The 27079-nt window shown below is 35.3% G+C and overlaps 1 protein-coding gene across 2 annotated transcripts in view; it reads right to left on the reverse strand.

Moving 5' to 3' along the window:
- Positions 1–27079, reverse strand: part of PLXDC2 (plexin domain containing 2) — a 268092-nt gene that overhangs the window by 35440 nt on the left and 205573 nt on the right. For both annotated transcript variants that reach the window (XM_048061760.2, XM_013172072.3), the window contains exons 7-9: positions 22543–22642; positions 12671–12766; positions 11691–11772 (exon numbers count right to left, since the gene is read on the reverse strand). In XM_048061760.2, coding sequence (XP_047917717.1) covers positions 11691–11772; positions 12671–12766; positions 22543–22642 — 278 coding nt within the window. The remainder of the gene's footprint in view (positions 1–11690; positions 11773–12670; positions 12767–22542; positions 22643–27079) is intronic.

Genomic DNA, 27079 nt, shown 5'->3' on the forward strand with positions numbered 1-27079 from the left:
GCTGTGCTTCCTACAGTACTCCCAGATATAGGAATATAAGACTGGAAAGGATATTGAAGAATATCAAGTTTCAGGTGGCGCGCATCAATATACAGGTCTCATTCATACATTGGCCAAACTTCATTCTTATTCATTTACTTTTCTTAGAATTTTGTTCCTTTATAAAATCCACTAATAGCATTAGAAGTAGTACAGTCCTTGTGACAGGACGAAAGCAGTCTGGTTCCTAGAGATACTATTAAATATGTCTGTTTACATTTCTGTTACCACACACAAACCCACAGTGATTGAGCAATACTATACTAGTTGTTTCAGTATCAGCAGTCATCAGCATCTGAGCAGCTAGAAAAAGAAATGCAGAGATATTATGGTTTAGCCAAGCTAGGTTACTGGTCCTGTCATATCACATTCACAAATTGAAAAAAAAGTAAGAAGTCAAAGGAAGCAGGAACAATTACAGGAGAAGAAGGCATAATGTGATAAACTGACTCTGTAAGCCAGTGGTTAAGATATTTATAATGCAGGCAAACAAAACAAAAGAATATTCTGCATAAAGAACACACAAAGTTTTGAAACTCCATATTCACAATACTGCATTTGTGGAGCAGAAGGAATGGATGAATTAAGAAAAACATCTTCTGTAAAGCTTCAAAGAATTCTTCAGCTAGACATAAAAAGTAAGGACATAAATCATCCTGTAACTGATTATGTTTGAAGGAATTTTAAGTTCATGAAGTTCTCCCTCCCCCCCCCCCAAGTATTCTAATCATTTCTTTTTCTCTAAAAGTGAGTCAAATTCTGAAGTTCACATTCAGCAAGAACAGTCTGTAAAACAGAACAGTTGCAGTTCATCGATTTCGTCATTAATTGTAGATATTAATATTTGTTGTAATTTCTGTTGAGAAACAAGTGGTTTCTTTAATGTTATGTGATAATGTAGATATTGGAAGACTTAACAGAGCTGAGCTGAAGGGAAACTAAAGAGGTAATGGTGCAGAAAAAAAAGCCCCAATGTTTAGGAAGAATACTAAGAAAACTTCATTCATTTCCATGAAATTGGCAATACCTCCAACAGGGAAATGTGACAGAGTCCCCACTGTTTTGCTCACTGTAAAGATCAATGAAATATATATGCTATAGAGAATCAGTAGACTGTTGAAAAATTGAACAGTTTTCCTTAGCAGTTCTTAAACTTAGATTATCCAAATTTCATGAAGAGACATGCAGATTTCAAGTTTGCCTAAATTAAAATTTCTGGCAATATTACATAGGGATACATGTATAGGAATATGTAAAATTTAAAATATTATGCTTACAAAAAAAGACTTCATTTATGGCCCTTCCTTAAAGAGAGATATCTAGGAGACTATTAGACAAATATGACTTCAGTGATGCTCAAGTTACATCCATAAGATTAGTGCCTCTGGAAAGAAGTTAAGACTATTGTGATCATTTTGGCTCCTTCTATACTAGCAAAATAAACATGCCTAGAAATGCTCCTTGGCACTGAAGACTACTGGCACAGGATGGCCCAAGCCCAAACAGGAAAACTCTCTCAAACTTGAAAAGAAGGAGGCCGCATATAAACTGCCAACTAACTGGGAATAATCACTGGAATATTCCAACTCCTACAGTGTGCCTGGGCACTGTTCTGGACAGTGCTCCTGGGGATGGATTAAAATCACGTCAGGGAACATCATAACTATTTAATTGTTCAAACAATGAATTTCTAATGCCCAGGAAGCTTCCCATCCCAGGCTCTGTTTAATTTGCAAGAAAATCTACATCCAAAAATATTTGGTATGGGAAGATGAACTACAGCTGTACAAGTGACTGTTTCTGTATGACCACGGAACTGACCATTAAACAAATCTAACTGGGACTGCCATTCTGCGATATATTTCAGTGAAACTAAAAAGTAAAGAAAAAGAAAAAAAATAAAAAAAAGTGCAAAAACTTTCCATTAAAATGCATAATTGATTTAAATACTTGTTTTATGTAATTCCCTTGTAATGAGAGCATTTTCTAATGATGAGTGAAAGTCAAAAAATTGGCAGAAGACATTAGATTTCTCTATAGATAGTAATACAGTAGGTAGGATGTTTATATGAAGGAAAGCAAAATGAAGGCTTCCACAGCAATGCATTAACCTCCATTTTATAAAGTACCCTAGAGTCAGGCATGATTGCCTCAGCTCTCTGTTTCCACTGAAGTGTCGTGAACAGAACTTGGAGGTCTTCTGAATTGGTTTGTCCTTGGTTTTGGCTCTTTCTCTTTTTACAAACACTTGCAATAAGAAAAGAAATGGGCAGCTGAGAAAGCGATTATCTAGACCAACAATTTAGGATATAATGGGGAGGTGTAATAGCTCATTTCTGTTATCTAGTCTCATGAACATTCAAGTATTTTGAAATAGATACACAGCAATGCATTTCTGAAAACATCCCATTTTCTGACTGTTAAGGAAGAAGTCAGGAACTATGAATTAAATTCATCTCAGGCATGAAAAGGAGAAAATCTGATACCTTATTCCTCACTAAATCAAAGTTCTGCCAAGAACTATTAAGCCTATTGGACAAAATGTACCTACTGCACAATCATCATTTTTGCTAATCCATTAATGAAGCTTTTTGTGTAACTGAATTTATCTGACAAATTGTCCTGAAGTCATAAAGCTTGGAGTGGTTACATTTGTGTGTTTTCTAATAAAGTGTTTAAAAAACAATATATAGGAAGACAATATCAGTAGTTTAGGAAATAAAGGTAAGTCTTCCAGACAATGTCTGACAAATTAGCTAATAAATGTTGTCAGTATTAAAAAGAGATGAATTGGGACTTTACACATGCAAAAAGTGGAACAAACAGTCTGAGTACCAAGAAAACAATTTAAGTAGTGTAAAGCATCTGTAGAAAAGACAATCTGTTCACATCTAATTATTTCAGGTAAGATATAGTGAGACAACTAAAGAAGAGTTTGGGACCCTGACTGCATTCCTCTGTCTGAACCTGTGTTCACATGGAGGAGGTTCCCATCTCCAGGTGCCAAAACCTTCTAGAAAGTCTGTCTTTGAATTCAGGTAAACCAGGTAAAATTTCTGCCTTAACTGCAACTTTCATCTCAGTGTTTTTGAACTAATCTTTACTTTTAAGTTTAAATAACTTTTTTTTTTTTAAAATATATGTTTGTTCTTATTTCTGTTGTGTATTAATGTAATCATTCTTCACATATATTTCATGATAAAGTTCCATGTAAATTAACAATGTCTTGTCTGCTTTACTTTATTTACCTAGTAAATAAACATGCATGAGCATGTTGTTAAGTATAAATCTTTTAATTAATTACCAGAAAATACATTTATTTGGAAATCAGCTAGGCTGTAATACCTGGTATAGAAACTGAGTCCTGAGAAAGCCCATTGCATTGCATAGAATGATGACCAAATTTCTGAGATATTTCTTAAAAGGTCTAGAAAAAAATTGCATTCTGAGGAGCCCTTTCACAGACAAGTGTCAACTTTCACCAGCTAAATAGAAATATAGCTGAATCCAAACTTTCTGGTAGTAGCTATCAATGTTAGAAATGAACAGATAAAAATGAAAACAAACAGAAAAGAATCTGGGGTGTCTGTGTGACTGAGCATGGTGCAGTTCTGCCAGGAAATGTTTAATCCCAGAGTGAATGCAGGTTTAATAGAGGAGGGCAATACTCACTATTATGTATGTAGCATTCACCAGGATAAACAAACAGTGCAGAATTAAGTTTGAACTCAACTCTATTGAGATTTCAAAGATTTACAGCTAACAAGGAAATTGCAGTCCTAGATATGAATGGTTCATTAAAGACAAAGTTTTTGTTTTTTTTCCTTCTTGTTCCAATACAATAAGTGAGGAATAAAAGGGTACTAGTGTATAGCAGAATTGTAAAAGTTTCTACAGAAAAGAGCTGTGCTATCTACCTATTTATCTGGTGTTTTACCACTATTTTATCTTGTGTGTCTTCAAAATTAAACATGGAAATTAAACAAAAATTTGTGGTCCTCCTTCCAAACGAATCAGGAAAAGTAAATATTTTCAAAGGTGTAAATAACAGATGGATGTCTGCTTTCCCTTGTCTAAATGGGATTTAAGTACTTAACTGTCCTCTGTATCTTTGATAACTACTTTCTGTGTTTATTATGAGACACCTTAAGAATGTGAGATATTTGACAGACCTACAAGAGACAGGTTTGGTTGGGGGATGATTCAACTCTATAGAGTTCTACAGTGTATCTACTGCACTGGCTGGTGTTGCTGTAATATGTCACAGGCCTGCAAGGGCTACTGCACCTTCACTGCAGTTCTGGGTTCCAAGACTGAACATTTTAGGTTTATTTGTATTAATCATAGGAATTGTACCAGACAATCTGTGATCAAGGAGAATTACAGAAATTCCACAATAATTCCATGGAATCTAGCTACTAACAAATCCCACAATCTTGTCCAGCTTGTAAAAAGGCATTTATTTGATATTTATCCCTGTATGGATGTATGAATTTCAGTGAAAAGCTAGTTCATTTGCATACAGGCTAACTTTCCATAAAAATACATTAAGAACTCATGATCCTCTGTGTTCCACAATGGAACTTAGATTTCAGTCTCACTGAAGTTTACACTGTGTTAAAAATAGTATTGCTATCGCACTTGAGAAGATCTAAGATCTTGTGAAGCTTCCTTCTCTGTATTTCAAACAATACCATCACTAATCTCACTCTGGTTTAAGGAAATACTTTGTTCATTAAGCAATTCTGTGGCAGTTTATTTTCTTGCTTTGCTCCCATCAGGCTTCCCATGCATATAAAATTCTCAATTATTGAATACTGATTTCCTAACAGATTCTTGCAGATCATGAGTTCAAATTAGCTCGTTAAAATAAGAAAAAGCAGCTTGAAAAGGATTTGAAGTAGTTGGGTGTGGAGGATTTTTCTGCTAAATAAAGTATAGATTTATTTATCGTACCATTCTTATCAGTAATGTATCAGTGCTGACAAATCTACACATTCATTCTTGATATATTTGTTGCACTTGATAAAAATGACCTATTGCTGTCTCAATACAACTTTTAAAACAGAAGAAAAATACATGGCATTTTAAACAGAGCAGACTCTGATGGAGGGCCAGAATTTCTACAGAGAATTTCTGTCTGCTCTGTACTCAGGAAAGAAACAGTATTCAAGTTAGAAAAATAGTACTGACACTACTTCTCATTTATCATGGGCTAGATTTGATCTAATTCAACAAACCACTTGTTAAGACACAAGTGTTAGGACTCTGACATATTTTCGTATAAAACCACTCCAGCATAGAGAACTGCTGTTGGTGGAATACAAATTCTAGAGACAGATAGGCTGGGCACATTTCTTTCACTTTGCCTGAAGCAGCAGTATAATCAGCAAATTCATGAAGTTATATACACTGATAGAGTGGAATACATTTTACAGAACACACTATATTTTAAATCTCTATCCCTTCTAAAGCATTTAAAATGAGATTTTCCCTGTCATTTGTATATGAATCTATTACACTGATTGGATTATATATGCTCCCTCTGGTGGTTTACTTAATCCATACAAATTTTTTTTTCTTCAGTAATTCAATGGCTAATACTGTGGATGATTTTGTAATAACAGCATGGTCCTGTCAGTTAAATGGTGATGGAATAAAACCAGCTTGAATAATAATCAGCAAGTCTTCTCCCCATCTTTTAATTTAGAATTGAAATATGGAACCCTGAAGCAAACAAACAAGGAAAATTAAACCCTCAAATATTTAAAAACAGAAATTATTTAAAAGTTAGCATTTGAATGAAAAATGAGCTCTACAAATGGCAGCACAAGAAAGTAGAGACAGGAGTAGAAAGATTTTTCAGGCTGATGAAGTAAAACCTTCTTCCCTGCACAGTATAAAGTGTTTTGACACCTTGCACTGCAGTGTCCAGGATAGTTACTTCATCCATCAAACCAACAGTAATTTCAGTTTTATGCTTTCACTGTAATTTCGTTGCATAAGAACTTCCAGAACTTTTGAAGACTGTGTTTATAACATCTAAGTTAAAAACTTCTAGATTTCATTTTTGTTTATTTGTTATTAAAGAGCTTCATAGTTTTGGTAAAATAACCTAAGGGGCTTAGACCAAAGCACATCACAGTAAATGATATTTACTAAATGTTCACTGCATGATTAAGGTAATACATCTGTTTTCTCATCTGATGACTATTTTTAGTTCTGATCCTTTCCACTGCCATAATGGAATCTTGACCTGCTCCATAATGGAATCTACAACCTTGGTTACAATGCCAGCTATCAAATAAAGATGAGAAGAAGGTAGATATTTAACAGTAAGCTATGTGTACAGAAACACTCAGTGCTTCTTATTTATATTTAATGATTTTTCTAAATCAGGTGTTTCATGTAGTCAGATTGTATATTATTTTTTTTGTGTGCTATTATTGTAATTCTATATGGATAGTACTTTACTAACCGAATAAATACTTTAGTTTACATAAGACTATCAATTATATTACAATACTTGATTCAAGAGGTTTTTTTTTTCTTTCCCTGATATTAAAGATTTCTAGGTATGAACTCAGATTTAAAAGTTAACTGAACATGTTTCCAATGTCTTGCTAAAAGAAGAATAAATAAACAAAACATTTCAAGCTTTCCTAGAGGTTCAGAAAAAAAAGGCAACAATTTTTAAAATTTCTGTTACCATAAGGCCACTGTGGAAAACAGTCACTTCTTATTTCAACTGTTAAATGTTTTCTTAAGAACGGCAAGTGTCCAAAGATTTTCCCTTCCATGTTTTCCAGGTAACCAGTACAGAATACAAAATAACTTACCTCTTTATTTTCTGCTTAGATGGGAGCAGTGATTGACATTAAAAAGTTTAGAAATATTGAGACTTAAATCTCACTATTGTTGCTATTTCCTGGCATTTGTGATTTTTCACTTTGCTCAGAACACGTTTCAAAAAGAAAAGCAGTAACATTTTGGTTTACAGAACCACTGCTGTTTTTAGCATTCAGGGTTAAACATTAAAGGGAAATGTATCAGAAATGGGATACCCTCATCTTTTTAATTCAAGACTGTTTCAAGATTGCAGGAAGCTTTGGAAATTGTGTGTATGATCAGAGTCATGGAAACAGATCTAACATTAATGAATTTGTTCAGTTTCTACATTCTGGGCAGTTAGAGCTAAAGGAGTAAAAACAATCCAAGTTTCACCAACAGGTGATAAGAGACAAATGCTAGGTTTTTCTGGTGTTTTATAGACACAGATTCAGGTATAGCAGAAAGCTCTAAAACTATATTACGTTCCATGTTTATATAGTTTCTTTTGTGTATGGAACAGTTCTCCCTCTTCTACATGGTTCAAAAAAGAAAAAAGAATATCTTCTAGGAGGATTCTCCATCTGCTGAAGTCATATGAAAATGAAATACCTTTTCTTGAAATGAAAATGAAAAATGAAATACCTTTTCTTCAGTTACAAGACATACTTTATGTTAGATTTCAGAGTGGATAGTTTGATGATCCCTTATGAAAAGTAAAACCATGATTCAAGCTTGTAGAGAGTGACAGAAATAGAGGATTTTGCTCTGAATTACCTTTAAGGATAACCTACACCTCTAAAGACTGAAGAGAATGGACTGCAGCTGGAATGAAGTTACAGGTAGGAAACAATCCACTGTGTTGCAGAATAGTTATTTTCATTCCAATACAGATTGCCCACATGGGGGAGTGCAGTTATTCTGCAATGACTCTACTGGTCAATTTTCCTTGTTCAGATATTGGTTTTATGAACACTTTCTATTTTTCCAACAACTGTACTTTATTGTGTGAATTATTCAATATGTGGTTTAAATTTTATGCAAAGAAAAAAAACATACAAGATGCTGTTCTCAGTAGCACAGTTGCTCTGGATAAATGGGATCATAGCTTGTTGAGAAAAAAAGGCTGTAGAATCAGTAAGGAGTTGTTTCCCATTGGATACATGCTTGCTTGTTATCCACATGGAAGCCTATCTTCTCTGGGAGTTCTCTTTTTAGAGTACCAAAGTGCTCCTGCAGCTCCACAGGAGGAGCATCACTGTCTGTTACAGTCACATATGTGAGCATCATAACTCTGTCAGTCTCCTCATTGGCAAGCCGGCCCTCTTCTGCTGCAGAAAGTGGACCACTGGATCAATTAGTAGAATATTGCCACACTGGAACCTGCCAGTACCATGTTTAACACCTTCTTCAGGCTTTTGCACCAAAGGCTAGTTGCCTTTCCCTCTGGGCTTTGCCCATAAGCCAAGAGAGACAGCCTTTGGTTTCTCACTTCCCAGACCAATGTGTCCAGCCAGCTACATCATTCCCTACTCTGCAGCCCAGAAGCACTACTTGGGCATTACTCCTAAACATCCACCTCTGCTTATTCAAAAACCCCTCTGAGTACTCACTGTAAAGTGTAAATATTAATATTCTTTCTTCACTAGGCACTTCTGAAATGTCTAAGTTGATACTTCATGTAGTGCTTTGCCCTTGTTTTTCCAAGCAGATTTTATTCAGCTGCAGAAGAACAATGTTTACCACAACAGAAAATAAAAGTCTAGGGTGATTTAGTCTAGGCTGGTAACTGAGGAGCAGTGATACAGAAAAAGCAGAACCACTGTGATGAAGGAGCTCACAGCTTTCCATTCATTATGATTTTTAACTAGAATAGTTAGGTATTATTTTGACACAGTTTCTTTATCACGTGCAAAAAGAATACTTTAACATAGTGAATTTATTTGTGAGGGGAGTAAAAACAATGTGTTACTGAAATAAATGATTGAGCACTTTGTAGTGATCCAGACATCTAAACTGAGCAATGAAATAAAGATTTTTCTATATGTACCTAAGGTGAAAGAACATGTTGAGGAACAGCAAGATAAAAGAAGAGAGGAACTGGACAAGAATGCAGGTGAGAGTATTGTAGGAAACACAAAATTATCAAAGCTGACAGGAATGAATTTTCATCACAACAAACCTAGACCGTAACATACCCTAACTAAAATGGTGCTCAATTTTCACATTTTGGGAAGCAAGTTGCCCCTTTTCACAAACTTTGCTTCCACTTATTATTTCAGATCTGTTTTTCTGTAGAACTGAATTAGTTGAAATAAGTTGCTCTTTTTTTCAGAAACTGAAGAGGGACAAGAAAGGCAACAGGGCCTGAGACAGGCATTGTTACCACAGCCATATTAGTGTAGAAAAAAAAAGTTTTAAAAATAAGGTGTAAAATCTAGTATAAAAATAAGGTGTTCAGGGGATCATCCTTAAAGGTTTTCAAGACCCAGCTAATTCAAGTATTGAGCAAACTGGTCTGAGTTCACAGCTGACCCAGATTTGAGCAGGTGGTTGGACTGGATGACCTCTAGCAGGTTCTTCCAATATGAATTATTTTATGATTCTATACACATTCCTGCATTTGCTTAAGCCCAGCTTACTATCACTCATCCTTATAGAAACAAATTGGACAGTATGACTGTTTTTAAACTACTACAATTTCTGTGCAGATGCATGATCTTAATTTGCTTTTCTGGATCTATACTTTTTTTTTTTTTTTTTTTTTTTTTAAAAAAAAAGAGGAATTAATTCCAGTTCCTGCTTTTGCTGCTGGTCAAATGATGTCTGAATACAGCCTGCATGAAATTACAGTCTCAATACAGTTAGTAATGGTATAATTGACAGCAATAAAGCTGTTCAGTCTATCTGCTGCATATCATCAAAGGTACAACAGTGCTGCAGTGTGGAGTTAACTGTTTTTGGGAAACGGAGCAAGACTGCCTCACAGTAGGTTCATCTTTGATTGTTGTGTGATCTTCACAGGGAAAAAAGAGCAAGACTTGTTTCATGTGGACTTTAATTGAATAGAAATAGATGCGTAGAGACTGTATGTTTTTCAGGAGCAAATTGCATCTTGCCAATTATGAATGGGTAGCCACGAATTCATCTGAATACATGGAGAGAAACAGTGCAACTACATGCTTGGTGTTGCGTCCTGCTAATGGTGAAGTATAAAACCCTTTCTGTTCTCCACAGTGAATTTGTGCCTCAGTGAGCAAAACTGTAATTCCAGAACTTGGGAAAATCAGTTCTTCAGAAACTACAGAAGAAAACAAAGGATCTTGGGGTTTGCCAGATCTTTATAAGAGGTCTGAACCTTATAATCTCTTCAAATTTTACTTGCTATAAATAAATTTATCTAAACAGAAATGAGGACACTGGCTACAAAGTAACAGACTCTTCTAACAGATAGTGTTACAACATCTATTAATAGGAGAACCAAGCAATGCATGAAAGCAAGAAATTGGCTAAAGTAAACAAGATCTGTTCATGCTTGCTTGGAAAGGTTCTCTACAACTATCCTTATCCTTGAAGATGTTTGATGTGTTTTGCAACTTCAGCTTCAATTCCACACAAAAGAGCTTTTTGCAAAACACTGAGAACAAGAGTGACTTATCACATTACTTATTGTGAGAGCTGAAGCTTAAGAAAACATAATAAAAGTGACTCCAAGTTCTTAATATCATATCTTGTTCATCATCTATTTTTCAGTTCTTCAACATGGTATCAAATCATTACACTATTTTAGAATGCTAATAGCCTTTTTCTCCTTTCATTATGCATCCACTTTATACATAAGATTTCTGAACCTAGTCAGTGGTGTTGAAAAACACAATGATACATAGCCATTATGATACTGCATTTTGTGTCAGAGAACCAGTGTTAAATAAATTAATGCTATGAAGATTCATTTCATGAAGATCAATGAAAGTCAGTAACAGAAGAACTTTTTGTAAAGGTTACAGCTGCAGAATTTCCATTTTACTGTCTGTGCTCCAGCTTCTCCACAGTCTAAATCATTTGTACTACTGACTTGACTGTCCTCGTGAATCATAGAGTCAACTGGATTAACTGGTTAAATCAACTGGATTTAACTCCATTCACCACAATTTGTGCCTTTTTACCCAGTGAAGCATACACCTGACCAAGCCATGAGCAGCCAGTTTCTCCAGGAGAATGCTGTGGGAAACAGTGCCAAAAGCTTTACTAAAGTCTACGTAGACCAAATCCACAGCCTTTCCCTCATCAAGTGGGTCACTTTGTCATAAAATGTGGCAGTGAGAGGCTGAGGAGACCCAATGTGACCACTAAGTATGATAAGAAGTTAAAAGAGAAAAGGATCTGAGTCTCTGGATGTGTCAGTCTCCCTACTGTGAAGAGAACAAGCATGTTTTTATAGTTACATTGCCACCCCATACCTCTTTGTGGTTAAACTATTTTTGACGAAGCAATGGATGCAGGTAGAAAAAATGAATTTTATTGTGATTTCTACTTCTTGTGGAGTCCTTCAAAAGAATTTTAAAGTGGGGTTAAAGAAATAGGAACAAGGGCTTAACTTCTAAGACAACTGCTTTGACCTTTGTTGCTTAATTTCTTTGCTGAAATGAAACAGGACAGTGATGTGTGGCTAGTGATCACAACTGAGGTGTATATCCACGTGAATGCATGTATATAAAACATAACATCCCCCTCTACTGAGTAACCTATTGGGAATATTTTTGGATATCCATTGATCACATCTGTATACCCATATCAAAAAAAAGAAAAATACTTTTCTTTACCTTTGGAGTTTACTGCACCAGCTGCAGTTGAAGCCAATCTGGGCAGTGACACAAGGACCACAGCTGTTAAACTGGAGACAAGCTAGGAAGCAGATAAATAAACAAAAATTACTATATTAGTCTCACAAAAGGTATAAGAAAAGGATACATCTTCAGATAGTATATATTTAGGGAATGAGTAGGTTCTAAGATGATCAAAACACACTAAACCCAACCTATTACAATGCAGTGCACAACCATATGCACAGAGGTACATTCTATTTGTAGGATTTCATTTGTATTCCATTTGTAAATGTAATCTCATTTCCACAACAGCTCTTTCAGCTTCATTGCTTTTTTTTTTTAAAAAAAAAAAAATATCTTTCTGCATAGTATTAAGTATTTCCTTAAATTTTTGTTCTCTGGCTCCAGAGTTCCTGGGTGTTGTTAATGTTCAGACCTACACAGATAGTAAGACTACCAGGAAAGTGTGCAAGGACTATAATTGGATTAGAAAAAAGGAAAAAGGCTGTTTCCGTTTTTTTTTTTCACAATACTATAACTGGTGGTTTAAACCCAGATATTTCTAAGCAATGTAGTTTTACCTTGGACAAAAAAAATAGATGAATTGCAAAATGCATTTGGGGATGTTCCTTTGAGATGCAATGCACAGTACACAGCAGTATTTGTGTTTGCCTTGCAAGCATGAAAAAATGTTATTTTTTCTTGAAGAAACAAATATAAGCACTCTTCTGAAAAAAATGATTTGACACAGATTTCATTCATAACCTACTGGGAGCTATATGCCTATAAACTAACTTCTGATACATGAGGATGCATTAGATAATGCATCATCCAAATAGGAATAAATTTTAGAGAGGATAAATGAATCTGTCCATAACTCCAAGTTCACAGATAAAACAAAATACTTTAAATTGTGTGTGTGTTGTAAATGAGGTTGCCCCCAGATCTGGCTTCTGTCCATGTTTTGTTTTACTTACTTGGAAGAGGTATCATTTCAACAGCTGACAGGTTGGTGATCTTTGACATCTGCAGTTCCACCCTGTGGTATTCATAAATTGTTCTTCTACGGACATCTACCAAGAAAAAAAACAACATATTTTATTATTTTGCAGTCTGCAGATTGTGAAAAATAGTGGATGCAATCATTGCTCACTGTGCCTTAGGTGTACATGGCACCAATTTTCCTCAAAGATAAATTTTTAACTTCACACATTTTGGAGAAACATGTTAAAGCTATAAATAGGGTTTTTTTTTTTTTTTTTCTTCCCACTTGAGAAATCATCAGCGCTGACTAAATAGGTACCTATTCCTGGTAAAAGATTACAAAACTGCTGAGTGAGCTCTCAAGCATCTTATTTGTTCATTTAGGTAGAAATTCTGAGCATACTGTCAGGCATTTTAGGGTATATTTCAGATGCTTACTTTCCTAAGACATTTTTCAGCTTATATACTTAAGAGAAATGCTTTATATGCTCACTTTGTCAGTTATTGTCAAGATGTGCAAACAAAACGAAATTCATTGCTTAATCAAATTTGTTAGCTACAAGCTAGCTCAAATCTAAATGCACCAAAATATTTTTTTTCGTATTATAAAATTATAGTAAAGACGGCAAGACAAGTCTTCCTAAACAGGCATTGTAATGCATAATCTTTACACAAGCTAACTGCACCTAAGTTTCTGAAAGCAGAAATTCAATACAGTCAATGCACTGTTCCTATGGGCTTTGAATACATAGAAAACTGTAGGACCTAAGAACAGGATAAGTGTGAAAAAACACATAAACACTGGTTTCCAGATCACTATCCTATCACTTATTTTCAGTATTCCAGATTTTAAGTGTCTGGCTGCAATGCAGACTGGCAAACTAGCACATTTGTAAATTAAAATTTACATTACACACCATTACTGCCTATCTAACAAAATAATAATGTTTTCCTGATGTCTTGGATTCAAAATCATTTGCCAATTAAGTTCTTTTTGAAGGTCTGCTGAACTTCAAGTGAAATCAATGCTAAATATAATCAGTGACCTCCGTGGAATGATGCCAGAGAGGAATAAGAGTTTACACACAAAGGATTAACGGGTTACTCTGTTCAATCTGGTTTGAGTCTATATGCAACAGAAGAAAAGGAATTAAAGACTGCCACAAACTCAATCTTTGATGGGTTTTTGTGCTGCTAGGCTTGTATGCATAAGACACACCTTGCTGCTTGGTATAAAGGCTGTGTTTCTGCAGCTTGAAGTAATTCCCCAGCTGGTATGCAACTACATAGCACCAAAACATAAGTATTTTCACAGTCTCCTGGTAGGATATTGCAGGCATTTTTCAGATGGAAAATGGAACCTCGACTAAAATCAGCCAAGTAACAAATATTAATTCTTAAGGGAAGAGAAAAAATGATGTAAGGTCCCAAGCCTAAGGTGCCTCTTGGCATAAGGGTACAAGGCTTGCTAGGAAAAGACAAATGGCCAACCTCTAAAAGTTTGAGAATACCCCTCACTGCATACAAAAAACAAACAAACAAACAAAAACCCCATGAAACATCGAACTACTGGTATCAGTTGGAATAAACAGGGGGAATCTCAGAGGATGGAGAAGCTGTGCTGAGGTTGGGTGAGATAACTCCTGAGTTGGCCAAAGTTGCTGCTTGGGAAGCAGCTTCTTTGTCCTCCTTCACTGCATAAGCTCCTAGACACAGGTAGGTAGGATCTGGCTTGACAATCATATTTCTACTTAGCTCCAAAGCAGGCCTATTGTCAAGCACTTCCTCCTGCCATTTATTTGAGGCTGACTCAAATTTGAGGCTTAACCCTTTCTGATAGAGGATTTCTCTCTTGGTCTGAAGTGTACCTATAATTGAGCTAGAATGACCTACAAAGTCATTCTGACTGGATAAAGAACAGATATTGGGATGTGCCAAACATTTCCCCTAACAAATGCCTGGTACTTAGCTATGTCCTTCAAGCCCACTGGAGAGAAAGGATTTTCAAGACAAAGCTAATCTTGGGCTGGGGTGGAGAAAATCTCTTGCCAGCAGTGAGAGGTCTGTGCTCCCAGGATGGTAAGACCTACAAAAGCACCTGCCAAATCAGTGATCAGAAAATGTGTTTGAAATGAACTCCTGCCAATGCTGAAGCCTCTAATTTGTTTCCACAGAAATTTGTATTATTCTGTCTCCCCTACCCCCCCCCCCCCAAAAAAAAACAAAAAACACAACAAACACACAAAAAACTGAATACATAAATTAAAATTGTGGGTGCCAGCATTTTAACCAAACTCAAGTTCATCAGTAGTGGTACTGACTGGTGTGCTATAACCTTGCTTACTCTGAATCTTCCCTAGCAGACTCCCTGCAGGGTTTGCGAGACATAATGAGTTTCTGGCTTCCCAAAAAACTGAGGTCACAGACACTTTCATCCAGTGCATGACAATGCTAAAAACACTGAAGATAAAGAGAAGTATGTTAGCCTGTGGATTATGAATGTCCACTTTGCTTAAGTATTCTCTAACTTTATTCTCTTCCACCAAGGGTACGTATTCCTGGCTCTAGCCTTGTGTCCTGGTTTCTGGGACTTTGCATTCCTGAAAGCCAGTCTTGCTGGTAAAGACTGAGGTGAAAAAGGCATGCAGGACCTTTCATTTTATCAGTATATTTTGTGCTCTGATGGAAAATAATGCACAGTTTTGGTAAGATTACAGGAGGGTTTGTTCATTGCTAAAATAAAATGTTAGGTTGCAACTAATGCTTTTTCTTCTTTTTTTTTTCTTTTTTTTTTTTTCTTTTTTCTTCATGCAGAATAAAAAGCTAGTTGAAAGACAAGAGGGAAAAAACACAAAGGAGAGAACTGTAGTGACCCTTAAGGAAAGGGAGGACTAGGGGAAGAGAGATGGTCATGAAATTAAAGAGAGATCTTGTGAGTCACAAAAAGGAAAGCAAAGGACACCATAGGTGACCAAAAGAAGGGCGAGGAAGGAAATTCCATAGATGACTGAGAAAAGATGAGAAATTAAAAGGAACAGGGAAGAAAAGGTGGTGGCAGTGGGACAGGGCCAAGGTTCCTGACGCAGGGAAGATGCTGAAGAAAAGGGAGGAGAGAAGGTTTGCTGACAGAATAAGTAAAGCTGCTATTCCTTCACTATTCATGGTCTCGTCTAACTGGAAAATGTCCATTAAATCTTCTTAATGTCTTATAAAAAGGAAAAATAATTATAAAAGGAAAAATAATTAATGTACAAGTGTTTTCAGGAAAAGAAATCAGGGTGGTCCTTATAATTTATCAGACAAATCAGAAGCAGAAGGCCAGAGCCTGTCTCACTTTCCTTGAATTATCTGGAAGAAACAGAAACTTTTCTCTGAAACTGATGGATCTAATTTTCCATTTTGCTGCTATATAAATCTCAGAATTTAGGACTCTTCTTGCTAACCTTGTTTTCAGGCAAAAATCCTCTTCCCTTCACACATTACCATTTATTCTAAAGCACTTCCAGACTATGCAAAAGCATATGCATCTATATATTAGTTATATGTATGTACATATATATATATATATAAAGCACATTGCCAAAACTGCATCAATATTTTATCACAAAATTATATCACATACTGGCTTGAAAAGGAAAACTTGTATATATAAGCAACAGTAACAAATCAAGGTAAAAATGCAAAAATAGAGAATAGGCAGAAAGCCACTTGTCAAAAATCTCCTAGCTCCATACTCTAACTCTTAAAAGATAAGGCAACAAAATTTAGGTATCTATATTCTTTCAGGGACAGATAAAAGGGGTGTTACTGTAGAGCCTTTTTATATAGAAGCATATTAATAAAAACAGGCATGAAATTCTCAATGTTCTCAATTTCAGAAAGTTCAGAAATTTCATTTTGCTTTTGATTCTACAAGATGATTCTTTTCAGTCCTGGTTAAAGTGCATTTTTTAAATGAAATAGCTGATCAAAAACATATTTTTTCCCTTCTCCTCAGAATGAATTAGGTTTGTCTGGCTTTAGAATTTTTATTTCAGAATTATTTTTAAAATTGTTGTTAATGTTCTGGGTGGCATGTCTGAAAAAAATGTAATAAAACATTCTAAATCTTCCAAGTTTACTTAAAAAAAAAAATCAACTATATGCTGAACTATTATACTGAGACTATATACTGACTATTATACTGAAATTTAGAATGTTGAGCATACAAAGTGAACTAAAGATGGTCAGAAGAGCTTTTGAAAAGCAAGTCTTTGCAGACCTTTATAGGTACTCCAACAACTGTAAAGGTAAATACAAGATGTGCTTTACCAGCAATTCCCCCTAGAACTGCTCATGTATTTGTGAACATGAGGCTATGAAAATTGAAAAAAATATATATTATCACACTGAAAAATTAAAAATATTTTTGGATTTTTTTTTTCTCCTGCCCAGGAAGAAACCACAGGACCAACAGAAAACAAATAAACGAAATTTATTTAATTCAGCAGAGAGAAATCACTACATAGCTCACTATACCACCTGGTGCTTTAAACAACAGAATTACCAATTAAGTTTAATTTTATCATTAATAGAAAAGCTTAAAGTGTCTTTATGCTTAGCAAAATCTAGCATGCCATAACTACACATTCTACTGAGCAGTGGTGACCTAGGTTGCAAAATTATAATTGCAAATGTCTGTTGTTTAAATTTCCAAAGATAACCCTTGTGACTGGAAGTGAATTAAGCCAAATAAATAATTTTGCACATAAGTCTTTTACTTTCACAACATGAAGTCATGTTGATAATGACAGAATATCTATTCCTTTTTATTTTGGTGACAGGAAAGAATGGAAATGTGAGAAACTCCATAATAGTTGAAGACTTTTTTGATGAAGGTCTGTAATGATTAGTGCTCTAACATTGAGCAACTTACTGTGTCTCAAAAGAAAGCACTCTAGTAGGAGACTTTCAGCTGGCTGAACAATGGAAAAAACACATGGATAATGTTTATTACCTCAGTTCACCTAAAAAGATGTTCTTCATTTTTGTGCAAAGAAAAAACTCTCACACTATCCTGAAACTACAAATGTAATTTCCTTTGAAGTAAAAAGGATTTTTCTGTTATGTCTGTGACAGACTTCTGGACACTTACACTGGTTCAAATTAATTCCAAACCCTTTGGAAACATATTTATTGATGGCTATCCAAGATGATTTATCATCCTTTGTTCTCCATCCATTCTCCATACCATTCTAAGGCATTTTGAAGTTTTAAAGTAAGTTCAAGATACATTTCTGGAACAAAATACAAACTTTGTTCCACAATCTGCCAAAACAAAACTTGTTTCTTACAAATTTGAGCTTTTCATCTCACTTTATTCCAACAATAGCCTCAAAGCAACACAATAAATACTGTTATTCTTTCCCGTAGTTCCTTATTGAAATTATTAATCCCCGTCCTCCCAGCACTCTCAGATCTCTATTTCTGTGGCTTCTATTTATCAAGAAGGCAAGAGACATTCTCACTTTCCTTCTTCTCAACAATGACCACATCATATGAACCCTCATAATTTCATAAAATTATGTAGCTCTGTCTGAGAATGAGTTTGAATCTTTTCTTTATTACTCTTTTTAGGATTTTTTTTTTTAAATAGGGTTTTATCGATCTAAAATTTTGAAATGGCTTTTAATTTTCAAACCACTGTTATGCTCCTTTGCCTGATATTTTTTTTCCCAGTTTTTAGAAATGTCTTTTTGTATAAATTATTCTTATTCCTTTCATACCTAGACGTGTTTATGGAGCTGAATCATATTGGTAAGTATTTCAGAAAAACTCGTCCCACTGTCCCCTTTCTCTCAATTTCTATTGTAATTATTGTCTTCATGAAACTTCCTAGTATCACACACATTTATCTCATCAGATGTGTAATTTATTGCCATCATGTGATTAACTTGTAAACCTAGATTTTTTTCCTTTTATGCCATTTCAGATATAACAGTAATTTCCCCCTATAGCAGGAATTGTGATAAAAAGCTCTCACCCATTTTTCCTATCAACTTTTATTCTGTTTCTATTCCAAAATCAGCTTTTTTTTTTTTTCTCAAAATATTTATATTTATAATCACATTCCTGATACCTCACAACTGCTTGTTGCAAAACTTATTACAAACTTCTACTTGTTACCATTATTAAGAAAAATATTGAATCACTTCAGATCCAAGACATAGTGAAAGAAACTCTCCAAGTAACCTTCATCTTTCTGTCTTCCAAGCAACAAAAACAAAGCCATGATATTAGTGCCAATGGTATTCATTTTATACAATTCTATCTGATCTAATTATACATCTGTTCTGATGTATAACTCAGTCTAAGGTAGTCTAGGTTTTCTTTGATTGTCAGTTGTGAGCAACAAGCACATCCAAAGGTCAACTGAACACAGTGATCTTAGACATGTGCCTTAGGATAGGCTAAACTGACATTAGGAAGCAAGAGTATTTCTCCCTAGTGTCTTGAACGGGAAAAATACTTACCTTGCAATTAGTTTTCACTTGTCTAAAAGTAAGTGGATTTAGTCTTATACTGCTAAGTCAGAGTAGTGGCTTCATTTTCTAGTAGGGATTCTAATAGTCAGAGTAGTAGCGATATATTCTAACAAGAAAATATTATACAGGTAATGAATTGAGAGGATGCTTTTGTTCAAATACGCTTGTGTTGCATTTGATGAATCTTTCCTTTTCAAATGTAAGACACATACAAAAATAGCTCACAAAACTCAAACATGTAGAAATAGTTTTTTGTTTCCCCCCCTATAACTACGAATAAACATAGAAGGGAAATTGAATTCCACTTGAGGGAAAAGTCTTTGTTAAAGTGTTAAGCAAGAACTAATAGATATACTATCTTTTCCTTCCTTTGGGAGATACAAACAGCAGTTTATGGTCTTCCATTGTCTTAAAGAGCCAACTAAAAGTAAAACAATTCTATCATATCAGTTTTTCAGTAACAGATTACTGCCGTCATTGATTCAACACCTCTGAAAAACAGGAATGGAAGAACATGCATATTTAAAGAGCATCTGACACTGGCTGTCCATGGGCCAGCATTATCTGGTGTTCTGTCAGGGTGTTATTATGTTGCCTGTACTTACTAATATAAACTTGTTTCATTGAAACCACAATTTGGCTTCAGGAAAATCTACTGAAAACCAATGGTTCTCTTGATTAATACTAGCTGTAATGAATTTTTGCTGTAATGAAATATATTTTTGTTGTAAACTAGCAAAATAATCACAGATTACCACCATTCACAGAACCAGTTGTTGAGCAACGGAGTGCATTACAGTAATGCGGGAATAATGCTATTAAAACAGTTCTTGTAGAGGCATGTTTCAGACTCTTTACCCATGTTCTGTTTTTCTCATCTGGCACTTCTTAATGTAACTTAATAAAAAAAAAACAAAGCAAACCAAAAAACGTAAGATGAAACACTACACAGATTTTCTGGTAATTAGAGTCACTTCACTTAGCAAGCAGATAGTGTCATGTGACAAGAAAGTTGACAGAAATACTAAAACCAGAAGACAGGTAAATAACTACATATTCATCAAATGCAACATTATGTACTAGTAGTAAAACAAAGTGCATGTCAGAAATATTTTTACAGAAAGAAACATTTAAACTAGAAAAAAGATTTACATATATCATAAATTTTACAAAATATGTAAACCTAAGAAAAGTCCTTTTAGTGTTGTTTAACAATGGAGTTCTGATGACAGTCTGCTTGCTACTTACATGCCTTGCACTGAATTTCTGTGTGACTATTCTCACAAACCATTTCCACAAATCAAACCAATTTTTACCTGAATTCATCTGAGGAGCTTTTATAAGCTGAAAATTCACAGAAATATTCAGATCGTTCACTTACGAACATCACACAAATGGATAAAAGCAGTTGCCTAGTATCATTTGTTCCTAAGTACTCAAAAGCAATCCATGCAGCCTTAGGCAGATCACATCTACCATACTTTTGAAACAAATTTCTTCTAAGATCTGATCTGTTCTGTGAAATTCGGACATGCCAACCTTCTTCACACTACACTGAGTTCACAACATGCAACAGATGGTACTGAAACTTTCCATTTTCCTCATAGCAGGGTAATCTCATGTGATGAGATTTATGCCTCCCAATATCAAAGACAGTTTAAATCCGATGTAGAGGGGGTAGGATCAGTTGAGAGAGACAAAGGTACTTGCAACTTCAGTATCAACCCCATCTGCAGGCTGTTTTAAAGATGATCTGCATCAACCTCATCTATGCTACACCTCTATCAAGGTTCTCTTTACGGCCACATGCCTGTACTTGGCCCTTGGAAGCTTGTTCAAATTCAGCTTCATCCATTTGCACCCTGCTGTTAGGGAATCATCAAAAACTGTACCTAGCAAATTTGCTCAAATCACAGAATGGCCAAGGTTGGAAGGGACCTCTGAAGATCATCTAGTCCAACCCCTCCTGCCAAGCAGGATCACCTAGAGCACCTTGCGCAGGATGGCATGCAGGTGGGTTTTGAATATCTCCAGAGAAGAAGACTCCACAGCCTCTCTGGGCAACTTGTTCCAGTACTCTGTCACCCTCACAGTAAAGAAGTGCCCTCTCATATTCAGGCAGAACTTCCTGTGCTTCAGTTTGTGCCCACTGCCTCTCGTTCTGTCACTGGGCACAACTGAAAAGAGATTGGCTCCCTCGACACCCTTCCCTCAGATATTTATATATATTAATTAGGTATCCCCTCGGTCTTCTCTTTTCCAGGCTAAACAGGCCTAGTTCTCTCAGCCTGTCCTCATATGACAGGTGCTCCAGTCCTCTGTCATCTTAGTGACCCTTCTCTGAACTCGCTCCAGTAGACACATGGTCAGCCTGTTGTCCACCAGGACTCCCAGGTCTCTCTCTGCAGAGCTGCTCTCCAGCAGATCAGCCCCCATCCTGTAGTGGTGCTTGGAGTTATTCCTTCTTAGGTGCAGGACCCTGCACTTGCCCTCGTTGAACTTCATGAGGTTCCTCTCAGCCCATCTCTCCAGCCTGCCAAGGTCCCTCTGAATGGCAGCACAGCCCTCTGGGGTATCAACCACTCCTCCGAGATTTGTGTCATCAACAAACTTGCTGAGTGTACACTCGGTTCCATTGTCCAGGTCGTTGATGAATAAGTTGAACAACACTGAATCCAGTACTGACTCTTGGGGGACAGCACTAGCTAGCTACAGGCTAATGTGCTAATGAAAACAGCACACCTGGAAAGTAAACATACTCTCTGATGGCTACAAAATCTCAAATGGTTCTGGACACAGTACATTAAAACAAAGCATTAAGGAAATCATACTTGATTTCCTTAATTGTTACCTTCAATTACTGTTGCCAAAATTATGCGAGTCCAAGATGGCATTTAATAACAACACTTTCTCTTTTTTCATCTCACTAAAATGTATATATGAATTTGATGTTCAGAATTTAAAGTATGAAGAACATCTGGCCTGGATATGTTTTTCATTTTCATTTGGATACAGATATTTTTTCTGAACAAATTACTTCTTCCCTACTATGAATAAAAAACCATTCTGGATACAGTATCTTATAGAATAACTCTGAAAGTTGAGACTTAAATTTTACTTTATTTGGCTGGTTATTTAGTTTTATTTACTTAGTACATCAGCTCAAAAGAAACAATGATGGAGAAAACCACACTGGGAATTATCGAGCAAATAAAATTACACTTGAATTAACAAGCTGAAATTAGCTAAGTGATTTGTTGTGCAGCTAATCATCCTTAATGAAATCAGCTTATACTTGTTTCTCAGCCTCCAAACCATTAGCACTACTACACACTACTTACTGGGAATTTGCTGGATCCTGTGCACAACCACAAATGCATCTGAGAGTCCCACTTTCACTGGGTGGTTGGTTGAACTTATCTGTGTCACAGCAACAGGAATCTGGAAGACAAAAAAGGAAAGATGTGCCTGAACTACTGAACTCAAAAAATTCAGACTCAAATTACAGCATTGGCAGAATGAACATTTAGCCAGTGTAACTTTAAAGTCCTAAATAAGTGTGTAATACAATACACCATAATATGAGTAAGGAGTTATTAAAGATTGAAATTACTGTTTTTAATTTTTATTTTATCCCAGTCTGCTTTGCATCTTATATAACAACATTTACATCAAAACTCAGAGGTGAAACAACTGACAGTAATGACACAGAGAAGGGCAGAAATTTTCAGTAATTTATTCCTCCCAGTTGAAGATGTGGAGGACATGGAGGAGGAGGCAATACTTGTCTACCATTAAACACACAAACCGAAAGTTCAGCTTGGGATGAGCACTTAAAAACTTGTCTCAGGTAACTTGCACTGAAACTGTTTTACAACCTATTTGAAGGTATTTTTGGCCTGATGAAAATCATATTTAACGTGTCTTGGAGTAGCTGGAAAATTTTCTTTGTCACGGAAATTTTGGAAAATGCCAGATACTCACTTGTCAGTGTTTGGAGAAATAAAATTAAAAAAAAAAATAATATATATATATACACACACATATGTATATATAAATAATTAAATAAGGGACTTAGATAGCTATAGACCAGTCCAGCTTTGCTGACTTTTACTGATGCCAGGCAATATTGTTTTATGAAAATAGGTGTTACCAAATTTGATTTCATTCTTTGGGGATGACTGCAGGTCTGGCTGATCAGTGTATAGCTGTAATAGCCATATAATTTTGTAAGCTGTTTTACATAGTGACAAGTAACATTTATACAGTATATTAATATAGTTAACTAGACTGATCACAAACAGCAGCCATCACTGAAGAATCAGCTCAGACTGACATCATGTCTTTACTATCTATCATGCTTCTCTTGGCATCAGACTTAGTGTCTAAGAGTTTTATTAAAGATTGAGAAGGAAACATACATTTACTGCTTAGCAGTTCTGCAGGTGACACTGGCAGAGTAAAAATAATGAAATGCCTGGATCAAGTAGCCAAGTTAGACCTTGTAAAAATTGTAAAGTTATAACTTGGAGAACAGAATGCAAGGTAGAGGTTTGGGGACCATCTTCTGAAAAGCAACAATTCCGGAAGGACTCTCGGGATTGTAGTGGGTAAGCAACTCCAGCTTTTGGAGGAGTAATCACAGCAAGAAACCTAATTGATGTGATATTTGATTACATAATCAGTGAAATATAGCCTAAAAGTGGGGTTGTCATTTTACATCTGTACATTAGATCATTACTGAAATGCTACACAGACTTTGGGAGGGTCTATTTCTTAAAAAGATTCAGAAAACTTAACAGAAGGAAGATGAAAAAGTCATAACAAATAATTGAAATCTTTTGCAGTTCTCAATTGCTATTAACAGAGTTAAAGATCTTGATTTGGCTTCTCAAAAAAAAATGGAAAGCTTACTTGATTATCATAAACAATTACTGCCATGGGGAGAAATAACTTAAGAGATTTTTCTTTTAGCACAGAAAGACGTAACCAGAAACTGGAAGATGCACACAGATACCTTCAAAGTAGAGTAAGGTACATATGTCTATGATTGAACGTTTTTAACCACTGGGATAAACTACCAAGGGAAATTAGGATTCTCTATCCACTGCTGCTTTCGAATCATAGCTGGATATATTATTTTTCAAAGCTGGCCTTCAGTTAACCTTAACCAGAAATTACTTGTCTGAAGACAGATGAAACTGGATCAAGTGTAAGAGACTGAGATACAAGGTGCTAGCTCAGCTAATCTAATAGTATGCTATAGGTTTATCTACGTGAAACTAGCAAAATTATAGTTTGCCAGTGTTTTTCACATAGCAGAAAAATTCTAAACTAAAAAGCTGCTTAAACATTCAGTGAATGAGGATTCAGTATTGTCTATTTGTCAATTAATGGTATGATCTCTGGTATTTGAGTTAAATATTTGCTTGTTTTTCTTTTCCTTTTTTGCAAAATATCATTCAGCTCTGATTACAATGACATCAGTCTCAGAAAACTTAAATTTGAGATTATTAACAGAAAAAGTGAGTTCTGATGAATTAAAACTGTCACAATTTTCAAATGTCTCCATGGTCTGTGAACTTGTACTGCTTTGGTTACATTTAAATGGAGCTTCTTGCATACACGGTCTGAAGAAGCTTGGTAATACTGCCATTTTTACATCAATTTAAACGTGGCTTGTATCAGCTATTAGATAAGCTTGTATCAGTTCAGCTCTGATGCAGTTATTGAGGAATATAAGATAAGAAGGTTGAAAGCCATATTTTCAAAGCCCTCAAAATAAAAGACTGACTGTGTTCTGTAACAAGTCTATAAACTTTCTCCAGCATGAAAGTATAAACAAAATAAGAGAATTTTTCACAGTCTCCGAATACTGTAGAAAAATGTTTATATTAACAATTAGAGAAACTGTCATGAAAGATTTTGAGAAGGAGGATATTCCTATTAAAGCTATTGAAAATCGTCAGAAAAAACACTGATGAGAAGAATGCAATGACTATCTCTCTTTGAAGTTAGTAGGAAACACAGCAGATGAAGAAAGGAATCAGTTTTACAGACACAAAAGGTAGTCGGAATTCGTGTTCAAGTAGGTGTGTAACCAATAAAGTGTGGTGGCAAAATGGCAACAACTTTAAAAAGCAGTTCAAAATTTGGATATGTATGGATATGCAGGAAAGTGTTTGTGCAAGATAAGGAGGTCTCATAAGTTAATACAGTCAGCTCTTCAAACTGAGATACAGCCTGTGTCAAACAAGTAGTCATACAGAAGAGAAATACAAAGTAGAAGGTAATCCAGTACCCAAAAAAATCCCTGAAAAACTACAGCATAATTAAATCTGTATTTGCAAATACATATGCTTATTTTTATAGTGTGGGGAAATAAGCTATTGTACAGAACAAAATACTCCAGTCTATCAGGAATGAGTGTACTGAGTGGCAGTTTATAGGTGAAATCTTTTGAACGAGATGTCAGGATAAAATGGGCTTTTACCATATGATGCCCCATTAGGAAACATACCCTTTTGGCAGAAGGCTTATAGTAACTGACAAAAATATTTATTGAAAACTACAGCAATACACAGGTAGCAAACAGATAGCTAGTGTTCTGAATTCCTCATATGAATGACAGGATATGTCATGACAGGATGACATGTTAAATAGTTGAACAAGGAGTTTTGTGGCATTACATTTGGAGGATGGATTTTAGCTAGAATCATTCCAAAATGTGTTAGTTCTACCATGGACAATATGAACTCTTGTACTGTACAAGCCACTAGCTTCCAAAATCCATGCTGGCAACAGGGCCATTGACATACATATTTCTGATCATATACTTCAGCACTAGGGAGGAAGATACTTAGAATTCATGCTGAATTGCATTATTTGCTAGGAAGAGTAATCTAGAGAGTATTTTCCAATAGAAAGCTCTCAAATTTTATTCTTTTCCACTTCCTCTGTGACTAGTCAGAATCTTACTCTTCAAAAACGATTAAATAAACAACCTCTGACCTTATTCTGAGTATGGTAAACAGGGTGCAATTACTGCACCCGAGTCAAAGATAAGGGCCAGAGTATTCTGCAAAATAATAATTAGAAATGCAATAGTACTTATAAGACATTTTCATTGACAGTTTCCTCAACAGATATTAACTAAAGACCTAACTGCATGAAACTTAATCTGGGATTTTAAATTGCATAAACAGATCACCTCACAAAATAAAGATCCTACTTCCATGTTAATATTTTTATAATAATAACAGAGCAAAGAAATGCCAAGAATATATAATGCAGGTAGAATATTCATGCAGACTATGGAATATTTTAGTTTTCAGGAAACAAACAGCTTTTGGAAACTGTGAAAATGGAGTATTTTCCATCACACATAGGAGAACATCAGTGCTACAGTTAATCAGGTGCATTCACTTCTGCTTTCTCTTACAGTAGAAGGAAACTCTACTTCAAGTCTCTTAGAATTATTTTTTACTTCACATTTTTGGGAAACTTGAATAGAAATTTCACCTTTTATAAAGGTTTCTGGATGACTACAAAAATAGAGAGTCATTCCTATTTAAATGAACAAAGAAAGCCTTCAAGCCAATGAAATTCAGAAAAAAACATCCTAAACCATTAACTAAGTACCAAAGCCTTCACCTAATTCGCCTAATTTGTCCTGTATTAATAATAGAGAGAAAAAGAAACCAAATGTTACACTGAGGAACATTACCTTTAAGCACTAACAGGTAAAGACTATAATGAATTGTTCAAAAAGACAAAACGCTCATGAGAATTGAACTTCTTTGAAATCTAGAACATAAGAAATGAGTATTCACTACTAAAACACATAAAAGTATTCATTCGCAGAAAAAATATATATTT

Source organism: Anser cygnoides, chromosome 2, assembly GCF_040182565.1.
Source record: "Anser cygnoides isolate HZ-2024a breed goose chromosome 2, Taihu_goose_T2T_genome, whole genome shotgun sequence".
In the NCBI taxonomy this organism is placed as follows: Eukaryota; Metazoa; Chordata; class Aves; order Anseriformes; family Anatidae; genus Anser; species Anser cygnoides.